Below are 22,667 nucleotides of genomic sequence, written 5' to 3' on the forward strand. Positions count from 1 at the left end.
TTACGCACTAAATATGTGTTGTCAATATATATGTAGTGTCACAACAGTTCGTTTAACAATTTTTACATTTTAACGAACCATTAAAAAATCCACAAAATCTTTAATGTTTGTCAAAACTTTTAAAAGAAAGATTTTATTATTTTTCTTTATATCTAATTAATTATTTAAAATAGATTTTCTTAAATAAAGATTTCTTAAATTCATGGAAAGATTTAAAATGAATCTTCTTAAATAAAGATTTCTTAAACTCGAGTTTAAAGAATAAGGTATCTTAGCAACCAAATTAAAAATATTTTCCTCATAAGAAGAGCAAACCTCATATTAATGCACAAACTTAATACTGTGTATATAGCACACATGAAAGATCTGCAACTACCAAAAATAGGTTGTTGGTAAGCAAAATTAGGTATCCATAGCAACCGATTTAAAAATATATATATACATTTGTTGGTCGTTTTACAATTATATATTGCTAATAATAAAAATAATAAACTTTCACAAATTTTTGATAAACGATTTAACAAATATAAAACAAGGTATCTGAAAGTAGATCAAAGGATCTTGTTGACAGAACCTTAAATAGATTCAAACAAGCATTTAGCAAAGGTAACAACAATAATACTAAACTTTTACTTTTCAAAGTATATATTATATAATCAAAAGAGAGATCATCCGGATCTACTCACCAATATTTTATATTAACGTATACGTACTAAAATATAATAAAATTTTAAGTAAAAAGTATAAAAATCAACAAAATAAGATAGATAAAAACAGATAGGGACAAGTGATTTTCCACATGTATACAAAGCATAAAACATTGTATATATTTAAAATTCTCATTTCAATAAAATAATGTTTTGTTTGAGAAAAGCGATTTGCAAAGCAGATTAAACGGATTGCATGTTTCTGACGGCGAAAAAGACGTTGCAACTTATGTTTTTCTGTACTACCCCAGGCAATAAGTTAAATAACTGTGTATATATGATTTATAAAGTTTGATTAATAATAATAATAAAGTTTGATTAAAACATCAAAACATTCCTTTCATAAAATGCGCAGACCTCATATTAGTACTCCTGCCAAGTTAATAAAAAAAGCTAATATTTATTTAGTTATTAATTTTATTAAAAGTGAATTTCGGCCCACTGTATGGCATAACAACTAACATAACTGATTTGAAAATTTTTCAATAATTTTAATTGAAAATTGTATAAGAAATAACTAATAGTAATAATTTTAAAAATAATAATAACAATCAAAATAATAAAAGTAATAATAACAGCAATAATAATGTAAGAATAAATACTTTTTTTGTTTCTCAAATTTGAGTTTTAATAAGCTTTGCAACCTTTTTTCTTTAAATTTTATTCCTTGCTTTTTTCTATAGTCAAACTATTTTGGTGTAGTGTTGTGTCCTTTACTTCTAATATATATTTTATTGCTACCATTTTATTATTATTGTTTTATTACAATTATTGTTATTTGTAAATATCCGTAAAAATATGTTTTCACATTATATATGACTGAATTATCTGCACCTTTTAAGATAACTTATTTAAGTGAAACATGAGTTTTTATAGAATTTTTATTTTGATAAGATTAGATGCTCTGCTTTGTTCAGTTTTGTGGTATTTCTTACTTCCAATTCTTTGTTTTACTTGTCAATGTTACATCTTTACACAAACTGATTTTGTATTATATTTTAGTTAAAATATGAAGACATATTTTCTTTTCAACATTGAAAAGGAAATAAGTCTTAAAGAAGTGTCATAAAACAGTAATCATATTCGCTATAGCGAATCTCTATAAAATATCTCTATCAAAATAAAGTCTCTATAGAGGCTTAATTTTTTTATATATATGCTGAACAGGACCTTTTTTTTTTTACAACAAACATTTGTCATGTAATAGTCAATAAGAAGTTCACTTTTTTCAATTAATTTTTTTTTTTTTTTTTTTTTTTTTTTTTTAGATTATTCACCTCCCCAAGGCCACTACAGTCGAGGAGGCTACTCATTTTTTTTTTTTTTTTTTTTTTAGTTGTTATTCGTGGTACAACCCTCTCTCAACTCTTTAACTCCGAAACACGAACCTTTCCGAGCAAGGCCGCTGCGCGGAGAAACTAAGTTGAGCGCGGTACTTCCAGGGTACGTGGTGGGAGTCAAACTCCGAACCTCTCGCTTATGAAGCGAGCGCTCTTACCACTACACCACTACCGCATTATCTACCGTTTTATCAAAGGAATATCAAACAAATAAAAAATAAAATGAACACGCAAACTTTTTAATCAACTTACGTTTTACTTTCTTGTCACTTACTCAATGTGAATAAGTGAGAAGAAAGTATAAAATGAAATGGGTTGAAAAGCAGTACGCGAGAAACAGAATGTGAAATAATAATTATAAAAGATGGCTCCATGATCAGTGACACAAAAATAGCACAAAGAATAAAAATTGCGAAGAATTGTGTCAGAGCTACTCCAAAAACATTTAAAACGACAGACAGGTGGCAATCTACGTCATGCAGGATGAAAGAGAAAGTTTTATATTTTGTCATGTAATAGCCAATCCTAGACGTACCCATATTATTACCTAGACGTACCCATATTATTACAGCTATTAACCACACTGTGAATATAATCTATAATAGGTCTATAATAGGTTAAGTTATTGTTAACAACCAACACCGTCAATGATAACCGTCAGAAAAATATTTCTTTAAATGCAGTTGGAAACATTTTATTTCGGAACTCAGTTGTTATGTAGTTTATCTAGCTGTCAGAAAACCCATACTGACAGCTAGATATTAGCTCACACGATAAAGGTGCTGTAAAGAGAGAATTGAGTGGTCTTTAGAAAGGTGTTGTAAATAGAGAATTGAGTGGTCTTCAGAAAGGTGCTGTAAAGAGAGAATTGAGTGGTCTTCAGAAAGGTGCTGTAAAGAGAGAATTGAGTGGTCTTCAGAAAGGTGCTGTAAAGAGAGAACTGAGTGGTCTTCAGAAAGGTGCTGTAAAGAGAGAATTGAGTGGTCTTCAGAAAGTGGAAACGATTAACCTTCAATGATAGCAGAACTTTAAAGCATTTTATATAAAAAACATCTGAAAAGCAGTTACTTGCTTTTTTGTACTAAGGTTGCAAGAACATTTTTGTACTAAGGTCGCATGGTTGGTCAATACGAATCGCGGTAGATTTAACATAGATAATGTTTCTAACCATAATTTGTACACAGGAGCGATTCCAGGAATAAAATAAGGGAAGGGGATGCATCCTTAAAAAATGCCAAATGCTTTTTTTTAAAAAAAAGTTCTCAAAACTAAGAATTCGCTAATTGAAATGTGTCAAATGATGACTAGCCGACTATATTCAGTAAAATTGGAATATTTAATGGGGTTAAACTCCCCTCCCTAAACTTGCTCCTGCTTGCACAGTCAAAGTATGGATAAAAGAAAATAAAGTAGATTTATTGCCTTAGCCAACTAAATCACCCAATTTGAATCCAATAGAACCTATATGGGTTTGGATAAAAAAAGAATTATTCAAATCATGAATATTTTTCTTAAACAGTCTAAAGCGAGAACTAGATTACCATTAGGTAAATAGTTCCTATCAAAGTTTTTAGATAAAACATTTTGAATGTTTTAGATAAAAATTTAATTTTTATTTTTATTGCAATTTTGATGCAGTTTTTTCATTGATACTTGCAGTTATTATGTTCGATGTTTTTTTTTAATTTTAAATTTTTGTTATATATATAATTTTTGTTCTTATTACTACATATTAGAACACGGAAACTCGGAGAGGATCGTAAGGTTTTGTCACCGAGAACCGTTTAACAATAAAATCAAAATATAACAGGTATTTAAAGAATACCAGGTATTTAAAGAATACCGTTAACAATAATATCGTTAATAAAACAATACCGTTAAAAAGCAATGTTTAAAAACTCCAAATATTTTAAATATAAAACATTTTTTATATAAATATTATATAGATAATCAAATATTTCTAATATAACATTAAGGAATCACCAAATACGGATCACTACAAGGATCGCTTATAAATAAGGATCGAGCTCAAAAGAACTCGAATATATTATCAATTAACAAAATAACTTTTTTTAGCTTATTTTTGAAAGAAAGAAAATTCCAACTTTGAGAAAAATCAAGTTCTTTTAAAACTGTTTAGCTAACAGAAACGCTCCGCGATATGGTTTAATAGATCTTCCAAAATTTGTGAATAATGTTGATGGATAAAATTGTGCATCAGTTTTATTCATCAGTTTGTTCATCAGTTTTATTGCATATAAATTTGAAAGGATAGGCGTTATTTATGTATGTCTGTATGTATGTATGTATGTATGCATGTATGCATGTATGCATGTATGCATGAATGCATGTATGTATGTATGTATGCATGTATGTATGTATGTATGTATGTATGTATGTATGTATGTATGTATGTATGTATGTATGTATGTATGTATGTATGTATACGTATTTGTGCTTGCATATATCTTCAGGAGAGTGCTAGATGAATTAAAGTAAATTAAAATAAATTTTTTACAATCATAAGTTTCATGCTAAAATTACAATACTTATTGTTGTAAAAAATATGTAGTTTTATTTATAATATATGTATATATATATATATATATATATATATATATATATATATATATATATAGATGGCGATTGGGGCATATATATATATATATATATAAGATGGCGATTGGGGCAAGATGACTTTCTATAAAACAACTCAACGAAAAAACTTAAAAATGGGTGAAAACGAAACTGTATTTACCATCTTGTATTTTAAAACGCCAATTGGTTTTTTAAAATATTATTAACGCAATTTTATTCGCATAAGTTTACTTTTTGCGCTAAAAAAAAAATACTTGCTTCCGGTTATTCAAAATGAATGGTGTCTTTCAGGTGAAACGTTTTTAGAAATATTTTTTGTGGAGCGTGTTTATTTTGTATTACTTTAGTTAGAGTAGTAAGTATTTTTCAAATTTTTATAAAATTGGAGGCAGAATTTGAAAAATAAGTCATCTTGCCCCGGTCATATGACCAGATAACAAATTTATGAACTTATTTTTTTAAATTTTATTTCAACTTGCTAATTAAATTTCAATGCAGGCAATGAATTATTATGGTATCATGAAAACACTGACAAAGCATTACTGTTTCATGACTGATAGTTTTACAATCACTTAGGCTTTTTAAAACGTTTGCCATCTTGCCCCGTATTCCCCTATATATATATATATATATATATATATATATATATATATATATATATATATATATATATATATATATATATATATATATATATATATATATATATATATATATATATATATATGTATATATATATATATATATATATATATATATATATATATATATATATATGTATATATATATATATATATATATCTATTTATATATATATATATTTATATATATATATATATTTATATATATATATATATTTATATATATATATATATATATATTTATATATATATATATATGTTGTATATATATATATATATATATATGTTGTATATATATATATATATATATATATATATATATATATATATATATATATATGTATATATATATGTATATATATATATGTTATATATACATGTTATATATATATGTTATATATATATATATATATATATATATATATATATATATATATGTTGTATATATATATATATATATATATATATATATATATATATGTATATATATATATGTTATATATATGTTATATATATATGTTATATATATATATATATATATATATATATATATATATATATATATATATATATATATATATATATATATATATATATATATATATATATATATATATATATATATATATATATATATATATATATATATATATAGTGCATTTTTATCTACAACTACTTAACTTTCAAACTACAATATCAAAACTAATAGCCACAGTCAGCATGCTTCTCACCCGCGTATCTGTTCTTGAAACTGAAAATATTACTCTAAAAGCAAATCTTTTTCAACAGCCAAAGTCAGCATCTCCGAGCTTGACCACAACTCTTAACTGGGCAAGCGCAGTCAAGCACGGTTCAGAAGCCAATAAAGCAATTATCACAGCAGTCAACGAAAATGCTAAATTTGTAGAAACAAAATCAAAAAGAGCTATAGTTGTCGGTCTTCAAAAATCCTTTGACAATAATCAGAGGCTAATTTCAGTTCAAAGTATGCTTAAAAAACTAAACTATAATGTTGCTTTTAAAGTTGTTGGGCATTTCACAAAAAAGATCAACAACACCACCAGTTTAACTACAATAGCACCTGAACCAAATGAATTGATCATCATTGAGTTTGACTCGAATGAGCACCGCAATGATCTCTTATCTAATGCGAAGCGACTTGCCTCAATAGATGAATTAAAATTTGTCTACATTCGCCCACACCGTACACCTCTCGAACTAGAAACATTCAACAACTTGAACAAAAAGCGTGCTACAGAAAATGCAGAACTATTGGCAAAAGATTTACTTGACAAACCCTTTCGATTTGTTATCCGCAGCAAAAAAATCAAATGCATTGACACATCCAAAACAGTCAACATCAATGGAAGAGAGAAGAATCCATTCCTCAAATGGAAATCAGCTGCTGAAGCCATTCAGTCGCTCTCAACATCTCACTAGTTCAACATTCTTTAACAAGGCCAGCTCTTCCATCAAATTATCTCATCTTTCGTGCTTCTACACCAATGCAACCTCCCTCAATCCACTAAAACTCATCGAACTGTCCTTACTTGCAGAAAACAATTCTTTTGACATTATTTTTATCACCGAGACATGGTTCAATGACCAATCAACTCCCTCTCTTCAGAACTACAACCTTTATCGTTCAGACCGTCGCAACCAAATTGGAGGAGGTGTAGCTATATACATAAATAGTAAAATCATCTTAAACAAAATAGAGGAATCCCTACTACACAAAGATTTTATTCCTTACTATTCAGAACAGTTATGGGTTGAACTAAAGCTTTTGAATGAAACTCTGCTCCTAGGCTGCATTTATAGACCTCCATCCTCCGGTATCGAAGCCTTCTCAGAGATTTCAAGTGCTATTTTCCATGCCAAAACTTTAATATCGACTAAAAAATACAACGGTATCATCATAGTTGGTGACTTCAATTTCCCAGAGATTACTTGGACTTCCAACTCAGTCTTTTTCTTTAGTAAAATTGGTCTCAGTTCTTCATTTGTCTCTCTTTTTCAAGATTGTCATCTTCACCAAATCGTCACTGTCCCTACTTTCAAACCTGCTAATTGCCCTATGACAAAGACTCTTGATCTCATCATATGTGACTCTTCATATCGTGCTAGCGAAATCAAAATCGGTCCTCCACTCGGTTTGTCTGATCAATATCATTGCACTATCACCTGGCATTACAAACTGGCTTCCAGCATAAAATTATCACGTTTCAACAGCTCTAAATTTATATACAAGCATGGTAACTACAAAAAAATCAACAAAGAATTCAATAATGTTGACTGGTCATCTATTTTTAAAAACTTAAATGTAGAACAATGTTACCAACTTTGGCTCAACAAATACAATGAATGTTGTCTTCAATTTATCCCTCGTATGCCAAACAAACCATCCCCCAAAAAACAACCATGGATGACAAAAGAACTATTATCTCTTATTCGTCTTAAAAAATTGCTATGGGCTCGTAACGTCAGTTCAAAATGGAAAATCACATCACTGGTTGGGGAATATAGGGAAACTAGAAAGTTTGTTAAAAAATTAAGTCATTCTTCTCTGAAATCTTTCGAAATTGCCCTTGCCAATGATAAGCGTAATCCTAAAAGACTGTTTTCATACATAAATACTAAACGCTCTGTAATAAATCAGATCTCATCTATGCGAATCACTAGTTCCAGTGAGATCATTAGCTCTGACAAAATTACAATAGCCAACTCACTTAACAATCAATTTCAATCAGTTTTCAGCAAAGAGCCATCCAATGACAATCTTCCCCGTTTTGATCGTAGAACTAACACAATCCTCAATAGCATATCTTTTGATACTCTGGCCACTCTAATGGAACTCTCAGCACTAGATATATCTAAATCACTTGGTGTAGATAATGTCAGTCCTCACGTTTTACGCTTTTGTTCTACCTCAATGTCTTCTCCACTTACTCTCATCTTTCAAAAGTCATTTGACAATGGTGAAATTCCAAGCTCATGGTCCAAAGCAAATGTAACACCTTTATTTAAGAAGGGCTCCAGAATCGACCCATCAAACTATAGACCAATATCCCTCAAATAATGGAGAAATTAGTTAAGAAGGCAATCATGCAGCATTTAAATTCAAACAATCTTTTATCAGATAGTCAACACGGATTTTTAGAGAAAAAAGCATGCATTACAAATCTCCTTGAAACAATGGACTTCTTGACTGGAAATATAGCCAGAAAGCTACCAGTTGACGTCATATTTCTGGATTTTGCTAAAGCTTTTGACAAAGTCCCACATCAACGAATGCTTTACAAATTAAAAATGTACGGGATCGAAGGCAATCTTCTCAATTGGATAAAAGCTTTTCTACTCAACAGGTCTCAACGAGTCATCCTAGGCGACACTCAATCGAATTGGTTACCTGTGACAAGTGGAGTTCCGCAAGGATCAGTCTTGGGTCCAATTTTATATGTTATTTTCATCAATGATCTGCCAGATGTAATAAGCAAAGAAAACAGTTGTAAGATTTACGCTGATGACACTAAAATCCTAAGCATTGTCAACTCACTTGCTGCTCAACTTCAACTCCAATCAGATATTGACCAAATTGTCCAGTGGACTAAATCATGGCTCATGGAGCTAAATGCAAAGAAACGCAAGGTCATGCACTTTGGCCAAAAAAAATTAACACCTTTCAAGTACTCAATGGAGGAATTAGGCCCTTGTTCAATAACGACTCGAACTTCATTGGAAGCAACTACCTCTGAGCGTGACTTGGGAATTCAAATTACCAATGATCTTAAAGCAGGAACCCAATCCATCATTGCCTCATGTAAAGCAAATCAAATGCTAGGCATCCTAAAACACACTTTCCAATCTCGTGATGCTTCTTTATGGAAACAACTCTACTCCACCTACATCCGTCCTTCACTTGAGTTTGCAATTCCAGCTTGGAACCCTCATATGGTGAAGGATGAACAAACTATTGAATTAATACAGCGCAGAGCCACAAAAATACCAGACAAACTAAAAAAGTTAGACTACAAGTCCAGATGTTTACAACTTGGCTTATCTTCTCTTGTTGAACGTCGTAAACGTGGTGACCTCATCCAAAAATATAAAATTGTTAATAACATCGACATAGTCAACTGGCACTTTCCTCTCATCACAATTCCACCAAGAGCAAATCACAGAGAAAGAATTCACCGTGAAAAGTACAGCAATAATTTAGCTCATTTCCACTTTTTCAACAATCGCATTGCCAATGCATGGAATATGTTACCAGATAAAGTAATCGGTTCTCCAACTGTCAACAGTTTTAAAGCGAGCCTCGATAAGCTCTAATGTTACTACAGCTCGCAGCTATCCTTAGTGAAAGTTGCAATATGAGCTTCACAAAAACTAACTATAATCTGACATTCTATGATTTTTATTTTGTCAATTATTTTTACTTTTGTTGTGACAAATATATACTACTACTACTACTACTACTACTACTACTACTACTACTACTACTACTACTACTACTACTACTACTACTACTACTACTACTACTACTAAACTACATAAAAAACTATGCTTAATAGTTCGCGATTATAAATTGTTAACGAGGGAAGTTATAAGCAACACCGGCAAAATCGCAATTTTGTATGTTATATGCAGCCCGATTTTATAATTTATAAGACCATTCATTAAAGAATTTAAATGTTTAATTTCAAACAATAATATATATATATAACAAATGCATTTACTAAGTAGACTTTATTAATGAATCTATTTATGAAAGAAAACATCAAAAGTTTTATACATATTATGTTTTATCCTGATAACAAATAAACCAGCTTGAATTTAAAAATATAGCGCAGCTTCAACAGGTCAATTTTTTTCTTTTGTCTTTATTAAGATATTTGAAGAAGTCACGGTGCACTCGGAAAGAGTATTTAACAAGGATGTTCACGTCTATTTTCCTCCATTTTATTTTAATTAACGGTTCAAACTACTTTCAAGTAGTCTGAATTAGTAAAAAACGAAAAGCAAATAACTAACACCATTGGTTAAGTACCGTTAGTTATGGTACTTCTCATTTGAATTTTAAAAATCTTTCATTCATTCATAAATAAAAGCTTACTTTAAAAACCAAAATTACTCCTAAATCTCACAAAAGCTTTCATTGCGTTTTTTTTAAGGTAAAAAAACTTAAATCTTTAAAACCGTGTGGTACTGAATTAAATTGTACAAAGCAGTACTTATTGTTTGGTACTGAAATAAGAACATTTTGAACATGACTAACACATTCAGATTTTATAGTTTCTAAATCTTTACCATATGGAGTCGATTTTTTTATTTTTTTTTTCAAAAATTCAGTATCACCACCATTAATGTAATAGAAATAACAAATACTATATTTTTGATCAGATATCGAAAACCATTCTTATTTGACAATCAACAATGTCAGTTTTGATGTTACCAGGTTTTACACGTAATACACGTATTTACACGTAAATACACGTAATACACATAATGCACGTAATACACGTATTACACGTATTTACACGTAAATACACGTAAATCTTTGAATGCATCCTCTATAAAAGTAACAACACAGCCAATATAAAATGGTAAAAGAAATGTATTAATACCGCAATATGTTGAATAGATTATTGGTGCAGGCATATTCAAATGGTTGAAAATATATTTAGTGCTTCATGTCTTTTACCCAATAAACGAAAGGAATTACTGATCTTACATTTACTTCAGATAATTTTTTACCACAATTATCTTTTTCTGGAAGAAAAAAATTAAATATTTTTGTCTTTTTGTTGACTTGAATAGTTGCATGTTTTGAACATAATAAATTTAAGTCTACGTAAATATTTTAACCTTCTTTGCAATTTTCAGATTTGATAATTACTCTTATATTTAGTTCTGAATCTTACATTATATAAATATGGGATTTGTTGCTGCGCTCTGCGTGTTGTACGGATCATTTTTCAACGTTAAATTTTATTCCCTGTTTTGTTGGACAATATAACAAGAGCGTCAATACTGTTTTGTTATTTTTTTGTTAGATTGAATGTTTTTAAGAGAACGAAAGATTTTGTTATCGTCGCGAAAAGTAAAGCTGTGTAAAGAATGTCTTTAACATAACAAAAAGTAGTTCTTAAAAGATGGAGCTTTGGGGAACTCTACTTTCAAAGGGTACCTAGCTTGAGTAAGAACCAATTACAAAAACTCTTTGTGTGCGGTTTCTTAGAAAATTTATTATCAAACGTAGAATTGATCTATTTATGCCGTAAGTTTTGGAATAAGAAATATGCGAGGAACATTTTTAAAGGCTTTCTTGAAATTGTGGTAAATATTGTCAATGGGAACATTTTTATCTAGAGATCATTTTCAAGAACTGATGGTATTTGGTAGTTAGTTAAACATGAATGACCTTTGCAGAACCCTTGTTGGTGGGGACTTAGCAAGTTGTTATTAATAGGTGTGCGATAATATGTTTTTTTATAACTAAAAAAATTTTTTATGATGTACAAGGGCTATAATTAATTGTTTTCGGTCTTTCTTCTTTTTTTAATCAACAAAATTGATTGGCGAAATTGTTGCAATTATTTGTTGTTGTTTGATACTGTAGAAAGAATAGTTTTCTTTAAGGTTCTATGTTCACTGATCAGATAATTTTTTTAATCTTGATCATGAGATTATTTAATCATTTAGTCAAAGCAAGTATACCTGACGTGTTTTTATTGATTTCAGAAAACTCTCAATTGCTACACTTTATTAACTATTGTATTACTTAAATACTATTTAATCTACTTTATATTTTAATAATAACACGCGTAGTCAGTATTCTTCTATAATGTATTAGTATAATATATATATATAAAATATAATAACAATTCTCAATATAACATACACGATTTATAATAAACTCAAGTAAAGTGATACAAAGTAAAAGAGAATACTAGCGAACATGCAAGAGCTATAAGAGCGGTAAGGGAAGAATGACATTGAAGTTTTACGTAAATATATATAAATAACATAACAAAGACGAAGCCTTTAGGCTTAAGCGCGCGTTATAGAGCAACAAACTCAACTTGAAAGCAAAGGTATTAAACATTCTTGTATTAAATGTTTTCAATACTTTTAATGGTACAAATGTTTTTAAATAATTAGACTATGCCAATATTTTTGAATTTAAAAGAAAAAAAATTTTTTTTTTAAAACAAACATATTATTTCAAAGCAAACATATAATTTCAAAGCACAGCAACTAAACTCTTTAATTGAGGTTAAAAGCCTAAGGGTTGCGTTTAAATCATATCCCACTGGCAAAGATTTTGACGAATTTTTAAATAAAAAATTATTTAGGGATAAGGGTAATGAGTATATATCGACTGAATAGGAATAGAGCCAGTAGATTATGCGCACAACAATTGATTTAGTGATAAGCTCAGTGGAGTGTACACACATCAACTGATGGTTTTGACTTGGAAGAGCAGTCTACTATTCCAAAATTTTATTGTTAAGTAAAATACTTATATCACAAAATCATTGCGAGTAGTATGTGATCTAGAGACAGCCATATTTAACTCTATTTTTAACCCTTATTTAAAACTTCTAACAATTTAAGGCTTAAATACCGGTATTCAAGCCTTAATATGTTGTATATTGTTAAATAAACCCTGTTTGTTTGTTTGAAAACTTTAAAAGCTTATAAAACATTATAACAAGACTGAGTAATAGATAATGGAACTTACAATTTTTTGTTTGGCTAAATTACTTTAGAACTCCAATCTCAATTTAAAAATAGTAAAAAATTAAAAATATTTTAACAAACTCTGTAATTAGTAGCGTTAGTCCGCAACTAGTCCGCTACCTAACAAAAATATTTTAATTTTTAAAAAGCAAAAGAAAAAATTTTCCTTTCTTCGTCTCCCACGTTGAGTTTTTGATATCCAAATGGAATGATATTAAAATTGCTTTTACACTATTTTTTAGTATTTTACACTAAATTTAAATTTACTTAGTATTGCTTATTTTTTTATAATAAGCAAATTGTAACTTACATTTATATTAGTGATTGCAATCCCGTATCCCTTCCTTTTTTATAATCCCGAATTCCCGGCATTGTCTAATATCAATCCCGGGATTCCCAATAAAATTGAACAAAACAAATTGTAATGAAAAGTAAATAAAAATATTAACAAAATATTCGTATCAATAAAGTAATATTTATTTAATGTATAATTGCAGAAAGTAATTGAATTTTCAGTAGTACAATAATAGAGTTGTCAAAAAGGTTTGATTTAGAGAAGAAAAAAAAAGTGAAAGTCTTAGAAATTTTTCATGTTGGTTAGCATATAAAGAATTTAAAAATTTAGTACACTATCTTCTGGATTTAAAGACAATGGCCTGGGATTCAAATTCAAACTTGGAAATATCTAGGTATTCTTACAAGTCAGCAAGTTCATTGTCTACACAACGACGGTGCTTTGGTAGAATGATATTATCATTGCAACATCTAAAAAGAAAGACGTCAAGTTGACCAGTTCAGGATTCATCTTTCTGTTTTTCCTACTAGGCTAAACCAAAACAGTTGAAAACACTAACATAGTTTAAACCATTGTCTGTAGTTATTACATCAACCTAAGGATTACTAAAGTCTAGTTAAAATTTCGAAAAAAATTTTGAAATTTTTTAAATTTCGATTGACTACAACACTTTTATATTTGCAAACGATTTTTAAAATTAAATATAAATGGCACGCAGCTTATGCGAATTTTACGTTAATAAAATTTAATTGAATGTTTAACAATATAATATCAACACAAAACAAAACGCATACATTAGTATAAAAGATGTTTTGCAGCATTTTAATAAAAAATTAGTGATGGTATTTATTAATCCTTTAGCATTATATCGTAACATTTGAGTTTTAAGATAACATTTTGATTTGCAAATAACAACCAGGTGTTTCAGCAATTAAGTTCAGCTTAAAGCTTTGCTATCAAGGAAAAGCAATCGAGTACAAAAATCTATCGCAGAAAGAGAAATTACAATTAGTTTCGAAGTTAACAAATTTCTATGATTAAACTTTTTAAGGGAAATTTATGAAAGTAATTGACATATTAAATATAAAAGCAGTTAGAGAAACTATTTATAACATAGTTTCGATAACATTTAGGAAATGTCATTAAAAGTTTGTTTCTTATTAGTTAACTTTTTTACATATGAAATTTTCAAGGGAAAATTTAGAAGGTAACTACCTTCATTTACCAATATCGTATAAAAGGAGAAAGAAAGAAGAAAAGAAATGAAAAACATCGGAAAAAGTATAGCTGTTTTTAGTCTGCAAAAAAATAAAGAAGATAAAAGCAATGTTTATAAACCATCTTTCAGGTAAAGTTTAAAACAAAGTTAAGTCAAAATAGGCATATTTTAAAGTTAAGTCTATATATACATATGTGATACAATATTTAAGCATTTTTTTATAGTTTTATTTACCAATATTTTATCACATATGTATAATTTTATCACATATATATAATTAATTTTCAGCAACATTAATTGTAATACTGATTGAGGCTAAATCTGTAATGCCGGACCAAAGTAAAGGTATGCTTTTTACAAATCCACAGAATTCCAAAATTATTCCAAAATGCGAAAAAAAATCGTGCATGGAAGCTTTAAGAAAATTTCATAGTTTAACAGATGATCTAATTATGGATAGGTATCACCTCGTGCTTGTTCATCGTCTAAAATGTTTACTGGTAAGTTTTGTACAATTTCAAAATACTTTTTTTTTTTTAACTTTTTCATTTAAAATTAAGTTTTTTTTTAGGTATTACGGCTAACTAAACACGACTCGACCTCAAATGGTTCTGCTTGCTCTTATCATACTACGGAAGGTTTCATTAAAAATCCAGATGTTAAATCGCTAACTTCGGTAAGAAAGTTTGATCCGCAGCACGGTTAATCCTTTAACTTAAAACTAATTTCATTTAAAGTTACCAATAAATAAATAATAAATACCAATAAATAAAATCGAATAAAAGTGACAAAAACTTTAAATCAATATAAAATAATGTAAATATAACATAAATAAAAATTCTCTTATTAAAAACCAAGCAAAAACTTTTGTTATTTGTTGAAAAAGAATTAAACTTTTTCACTGAAGTGTGACGTGAATATTATGTATAATTACCGTCAGTTCAGTATCTCACAGTGGGGCAGAATAGCTTTAAAACCGGACAAAATTTTTTTTTTTTTTGTTTTGGACTTTTTAAGTTAACTTATTATTTTAAGGGCACCTGTTAGACTAGGGAAAAATTGCTCCACAGATTTTTAAACATTTATCTACAATTGTCAGACGTTTTTAATTTATTTTCGAGTAATTACGAGTAAAGTTTTTAACCAAAACCGGTAACCGGTAAGTGATAACAGAAAAAAGAAAAAATCAAAAGCTTGCATGAATAAATAATATTAAAACGCATTTTAATTGATTCAATAAAATAAATAACATTTATTCAAATTTAATGTAAAAAGTCACTTAAAAAAAGTTACTTGAAAACTCGATTCGTTTTATTCATTTAAATTTGCTCAAAACAAATCTTACAAAAAAAAAAAAAGAACGTCATTAGTTCAAGCGTTCATGACTTGGGTTTTACTGATGTAATTGACTCATTTTCACTGATACACACAAAAGGGCTCAATAAGTGCAAAAAGAAAAAAAAAGTTTTACTCTCTGTAATCATCAGCAATTTCATAAAAAAAAAATTTGAAACTGTATCTAAGTGTGGACATGAACAAAAAGCGCATTGTTTGAAGAAATTAAATTGCAATAAAATATTTTATATGTACTTTTTTTAAAGACCTTTTAATGTATATTTTAAGCACTTTAAAATCATTTTTTCATTAGCAAAAGATAGCTGCAAACCTAAAATTGAAGAGTCCCTAAAAAAAATTTGGAACTTTTAACAAACTTCAGCTCTAATACTATAAAAACAAAGTAGTACTTTTAACTCTACTTTAACTTTTTTTGAACCAAAAGAATTTAGCTAGATAATGGGTTCTACAGTGTTAAAGGTCAGTCCTACCCTAAAAAAAAACACGTGGATTAGATGGACCAGAGACTCTTTTATACATTACCACCAAAAAATTTTCATAACCTCTTTTTTTCATTTTTGTCAAATGTCCAGTTTTGAAGTAATTCTGCCCCGCTGTGCCCCACTGCATCTATTCAAAACTACTATAAAATTTGCAAATTTTTCTATAAGAATTATACTATAATGTTATAGTATTTTGGTATAAATACAAAAAATGATTAACTAAAACAAAACAAAAAAAAGAACAACAAATTATTGTTTAAATTAAAACATTGGAGCTTAAACCGCACAAGAAGATTTTCGTATGTTGTTTGAGATTAAATTTTTTAGCTTACTTTGAACTATAAACAAAGGGTTGTGCATTTTTATATCTGAATTTATTATTTGTGCTATAAAAGTTTAATAATGACTAAACAACAGAAATATTTTTTCTTAGGATTTTTCTGCCCTTCGACTGTTTGAAAACCTATTAAATAAGATTCTTGGAGAATTATATATTGTGATGAAACATGAAGCAAGCATTGACTCTGGTCAAAACTTTATGGCTATGATGTTACAAATATGCAACAATGTGAAATCGCTCTACATGCAAGTTAAAAGTATTGTAGAGGTTTGTAAATACAAAATGAATAACAAAGCGTTTAAAAATTTGTTGGCAGTCAATTTTAGTAGTTTATGTTTTTATTAATTTACAAAAGTATAAGAGTTCCCTGTTTTTTTAGATACTAAAAAGATGGATTCAAAATCCACTTTCTGTATTTATATATAATGAAGATTTGAAAGTTACAATAAAATATAATTTTGTTTCAGATATTTTCTGAATGTAATTGCGAAGTATTTGAAAACTCTCAGGAACCGTATATTCAAAGCTACGACGTCTTGACAAAAAAGTACGATCACACTAAAAGTATGCTGATTATTCTTAGACAGTTCGGAATTTTAAAAAAAAATTTTAAGGAGGTTTTTTGGGAAAGAAAAAAAAAGTATGTTTTATGCGACACTTAAAAATCTCAACTTTAATCAAATGACATTATTTGGTAATGTCCCAATCGGTACAAAGCAACATGACGTTTTTTGTGTCGGATGTAGATTGTGATATAGTATTTAAATAAATCTTTTGTGTCGGGCTACTTGGACAGGCATGTCTGTGATGAATTCAACATGTATATACTTTGTATCACGAGCATAGAATTTATATGTAAAAACTGTTATAAGTACCATACTGAGTAAATTATAATTTTTTTATGTTATTTATATTTATATATCACTATTTATGTATTTAACTGTATTTAATAATTTAGTAATTGTATTTATTGATATTTAAGAAAAAGCGTGAATTACAAATTTGCAATACTAATACGCACTTACACTGTTGTTGTTTTTAAATTTGTTATCGTTATTATTAATAATAATAAAGATAAAATAAACCTAGTGGTACTGGACGTAAAAAAGACGTCTTTTGAACGAATTTCGAACGTTCTTAACGTCTTTTGATCGTTCAAAAGATATCTTTTTTTGATTTCTGTGTCCACTGGGAAAAGACGAATAAAGTATTTTTTACCTTTATTTTATTATTTATATAAATAATAATAATGATAATAATAACAATAACAATAATAATAGTAATAATAACAAGAAAATAAAACTAAAAACATATTCCCTTTACTTGTCATAAAAAATACTATAATACTTTTTATGACATCATAAAGCAAAGAAGATTTTAATCTCTATTTCTACTTCAAACTGTTTTTTAAACTTTAGACATAAAAAAAATTCTGTTTATTCTTATATTGTATATTTGTTAAAGCTTGAAGTTTCAAAATTGTCTTAATTTGAACTTACCCCTCATTCCGTCTGATATGAATAGATTAAGTAGATTACAACAAATTTTCAGTCAAAAAAACATTGAAGACTTTAGATTATAGCAGTTTCAATCGTTTCTTTATACACTAAATACTGTGTAATCGTAAACAAACCTTATAAAATACAATGAAAAAAAGAAAAAAAAATTTAAGGAAAACTATACTGCTATGACACATGCAAAAATAACGTTCTAAAGTATGACGTAATGTTATTTTCAAAAATTTTTTTTTTTTTTTTTTTGTTATTTAACGAAAAGCCTGAAAACATCCCTGGGATTTTTTCGGAATTAACTATCGAAGTTTTCTTTATAATTTTATGAATGATTGATTGGAGTGGAATTTTAAGCTCAAGTACATTGCAATAAATTCGATCTTACTCGTAAATAGTTTATGAACAATATTTGTTGCTCTGTGATATGTTTGTGCAGATATATATTTTTTAATTTTCATTCAATATTAATTTTTAGTATTATTTTTTTATAGTATTTATATTATGTTAATATGTCAATATTTTATAAATAATTAAACAGTTACTTGTTTTTATATTTATCCGTATCAAAAATAACATATTTATTGTTTTTTATACATGTTTATTGTTTTTTAGTAATGTTTAAAGTAACCTAATACACAATATAACAAAAATTTATTTCTTGAAGAAGGAAAAACTTTCTTCAAATCCACTAATGCTTGCATTCATCAGTGGATTTGTAGAAAGCTTTACCAGCCATAACTTTGGAATTGAATTGCACGACGTTACTTATTCGAGAAAATGTGTTTTGCAGCGTAAATTACAACATCCGTTGGATTACAAGAGTTTTTCGGAACGGTTAAATTTGTTGCGCTGACGTAACAGTTTTGATTTCAAAAGTATCGTTACTTAAAATGTTTACTTATTTTTTTTTTAACTAGGTTTTTGTTTACTTTCCATCTTTTCAAGCATCTATTGTTAATATTCGGAAACTACTTATGTTATATATGACTAAACTTTTTGAAACAATAAATTTTTTTTTATAATAGAAGCATGATGTAATGATTATTTCTATGATGTAATGATCAAAAATGATGTAAAGTTCTTGCGCAATGATAAAACGTAAATATCAGATTATTGTGGTTTTCAGTATTTTATTTTGATTTTGACTGCATTAAAACGTTGCTTATTTTTAGAAGGAAAGGTGGTAAGACGGCTTCGTTTATAAAGAATACGACTTTAGTTTAGAAGATCACAAAGATCTTATCATCAGAACCTTAAAAAAGTAAGCAAGCACATTTAACAATACCTTGCAAAGTATAAGTTACAATAAACTAGAATATATATATATATATATATATATATATATATATATATATATATATATATATTTTTTTTTTTTTTTCTGTTCTTTATTACAATATTTATTACAATTTAAATAAACAAAACTTTGTTATAATAATAAAAGTTAACAAGTCAAGATATCGTTAAGAAATAATAAAAATAAATATAAAAGAACGCGGATTACTCAAAGAAGACAATCCGGTCTTGTCACTGAGAAGCCGCTAATTGCTTTGGGATAGAAAAACAAACAAAAAAATAAATAAAAAAGAATATACATTAAATATATACATATACTAATATAGATAAGGGATTTTCAAAAAAATTTTAAAATTTAGAAGTAGATTAGTATATTATCAGTTGAAAAAATGAGTTTTTTAAGATTTTGTTTAAAAGAATCAAAATTAAATTCTTGAGAAAAATCTTTAGAAGTATATAGAACTATACTATTCCATAAAAATGGTCCGCGAAATGAAATAAAAAAATTTTCCAAAATTAGTTTGATAAAATGGTTGTCGAATTAGTGCGGCCGTGGCGCAGTGGTTAGAACGCTTGCTTTTTAAGCAGGAGATCCAGATTCGAAACAAGCTCTGGAATATTTTCGCGTCACGGTAAGGAAGGAAGCGTGAACTTCCTGGTTAAATGCACTTCCGCGGTGCTCTGTGACAAGACCGTTAGGACTTCTTGGGGCACCTAAAATAAAATAAAATTTCCTTATCGTTCCTTAAAACATATTTATTTCTCTTTGTAAATACAAGTTACGAAAAGAAACGGATGATAGGTGGGTCTTGCATTTATACATAAAACAAAGAATATTAAAAACCTTTAACTCATATATATTGAGTGCTTTCATATCATATAAAAGAGGCTTGGCGTGAGCAAAATGGTCCTTGTAATTTATAAGGCGTGCTACATGTTTCTGTTGCCGATAGAGAGGTTTAAGTTAACTTTTTTAAGTGCTACCCCAAACAATGTTTGCATAATTAATATGGCAATGAATTAGCGAATAATATAACTGAATTAAGGTATGTTTATCTAGAAAGTTTCTTATTTTGTATAAAATGCCTATACTCTTTGAAATTTTATTGCACAAGTTAGCAATGTGGCTTTTCCAATTAAGATTTTCATCGATATATACACCTCTTATCACTAGAACTCTTTTAATAATTATGTTATTGATAAAAAGAAAAGGTAAGTTGCTAGGCAGTTGGTGCTTTTTACCAAAAGGATGAAAAAGAATCCACTTAATCTTATCAATATTTAATGATAGTTTGTTTAATCTAAACCATTCGGAAATTTTGGCTAGTTCAATGTTCATGTTGCTAAAAATTGTAAAAATGTTTTTATGAGAAAGAAATATGTAAGAATCATCAGCAAACATAATTGTCATTAGGTTAGAAGTTTTTGGTAGATCATTAATATATATTAGAAATAGGAGGGGTCCTAATATGAATCCTTGAGGAACTCCACATGAAATATTTAACAAATTAGATGATACGTTTTCATCCGCATAAGCAAATTGTTTCCAATTATTTAGGTAACTTTTAAGCCAAATTAATACATTTCCAGTAATTCCGTACCACTCCAACTTTTTAAAAAGAATTTTGTGATCAATAGTATTAAAAGCTTTTGCCAAGTCAATGAAAACACCTAAAGTCAATTGAGAATTTTCAAATGAGTCAGATATATTTCTTGTAAATTGTAAAATGGCATGTTCAGTGGAATTGTTTTTTTGGAATCCATATTGATTGCTGTATAATAAATTGTTTATAGTAAGATGATTTTAAATTTCATTGTACAAAATTTTTTTTTAAACTTTAGAGAATACAGAAAGTAGTGAAAATGGACGATAGTTACTTGTGGAAAAATTCCCTGTTTAATTGATATCGAAAAAGTCTTAAAGAGTATATTTATTAAAACATCAAATGAATTGTAAATAAATGTTTAATAATGTTGCCGTTAATACCATCAGGGCCTACTGCTTTATTAGATTTCAACATTTTAAATGCAATTTCAAACTCTTCAAAAGATAATTCAAAAGAGTTCAAGTAAGAGTTTAGAGGGAAACATAAATCAATCATTGGGCTGTTTGCTATCGGAATGTTATTTGCAAGATTTAGTCCTACAGACACAAAATATTTATTAAATTTTTCCGTAATTTGTCTTTTATCATATAAAAATTCATTATTATGTTTAACCATGTTTGGCAAAGGGTGAGATGTACTTTATTGCTGCCAGTAACTTCTCTTATTATAAAACATAATTATAAACATATATTATACATAGAATCTTTTATATAAGCAAAACTGTAAACAATATAAACTAGTGAAGAGGTTGTAAACAACATAACTATAAAAGTTTATGGCTGACAATATGGGTAACAAAGTGGAGGGGAACAATCGTCAATTTTTAAAAAAAGTCCTCGATATCTAGAAATTTAAAAAAAAAAAAAAAGAAATCTTTACCAAAAAAAGTGAGGAGGAGGGGGGGCAGGAGGATGCGGAAGGCGCGAGCCCCTTGGTCCCCCGGTGTTGTCCACTCTGAACTTTAGAGAAAATAATAAAAATCAATAAATAAAGTTAAACAGTAGGTAATTAGTAATACTGTAAAATGTTATTTAGGGAATGAATAAAATTTTATCTTGTTTTTAAAAACACAAAAAGATGTATTCTCATATCAACAAAGCATAAGATTTTCAAAACGTTGAGTTTAAGTGTATTTAAAATCAGCAAAGTTAATTATGTGAACTGCTCGTTTCTTCCAGCGGTAAAGACGATGTAATTTACTTTATTCATTATTTCCCCAGGCAAGATTAGCAAAACAGTGAATAAATGAGAAATAAAGTTGTCTTAAGCTTTTCTTATTGAGATAATTTCAAGCTTTGTATAAAATATTATGTTTTTAGAGACTTTAGTGCATACCTTATTAATATGTTTATTCCAAGTAATGTTCTCATCGAGATAAACACCTAAGAATTTAAACGCAGTCATAATTTTATCAATAAAGATTGAAAGAAGGCCGAGGATTTATATTTAAAAAGCAAATTGATGTACAAAATGACCATCCCCTAAAGAAAGAAGGAAGTTGTTTGTACGATGTGTAAAAATTATTAAAG

General features: G+C 28.1%; 2 protein-coding genes across 2 annotated transcripts; both read left to right on the forward strand.

The window, feature by feature from the left end:
• The first annotated feature begins 7,363 nt into the window (after positions 1-7,363).
• LOC136083294 (uncharacterized) lies at positions 7,364-8,365 on the forward strand. Its single transcript, XM_065802696.1, has one exon. The coding sequence runs from the start codon at positions 7,364-7,366 to the stop codon at positions 8,363-8,365; it is 1,002 nt and encodes a 333-aa protein (XP_065658768.1).
• Positions 8,366-14,249: 5,884 nt separating this feature from the next.
• Positions 14,250-17,748, forward strand: LOC100213300 (uncharacterized). The gene is made up of 5 exons (XM_065803715.1): positions 14,250-14,675; positions 14,835-15,046; positions 15,118-15,222; positions 16,818-16,991; positions 17,192-17,748. The coding sequence occupies exons 1-5, from the start codon at positions 14,654-14,656 to the stop codon at positions 17,384-17,386; spliced, it is 708 nt and encodes a 235-aa protein (XP_065659787.1). The 5' UTR covers positions 14,250-14,653; the 3' UTR covers positions 17,387-17,748.
• The last annotated feature ends 4,919 nt before the right edge of the window (positions 17,749-22,667 follow it).

The sequence above is a fragment of the Hydra vulgaris genome, chromosome 08 (genome assembly GCF_038396675.1).
Source record: "Hydra vulgaris chromosome 08, alternate assembly HydraT2T_AEP".
NCBI lineage: Eukaryota > Metazoa > Cnidaria > Hydrozoa > Anthoathecata > Hydridae > Hydra > Hydra vulgaris.

Excerpts from the sequence above, each read along its gene's own strand:
- LOC136083294 (XM_065802696.1), top strand. The coding sequence starts at position 7,364 with ATGACAAAGACTCTTGATCTCATCATATGTGACTCTTCATATCGTGCT.
- LOC100213300 (XM_065803715.1), top strand. The coding sequence starts at position 14,654 with ATGTTTATAAACCATCTTTCAG. Across the intron at positions 15,223-16,817 it reads ATGTTAAATCGCTAACTTCG|GATTTTTCTGCCCTTCGACT; the intron begins GTAAGAAAGTTT and ends ATTTTTTCTTAG. Across the intron at positions 16,992-17,191 it reads AAGTTAAAAGTATTGTAGAG|ATATTTTCTGAATGTAATTG; the intron begins GTTTGTAAATAC and ends ATTTTGTTTCAG.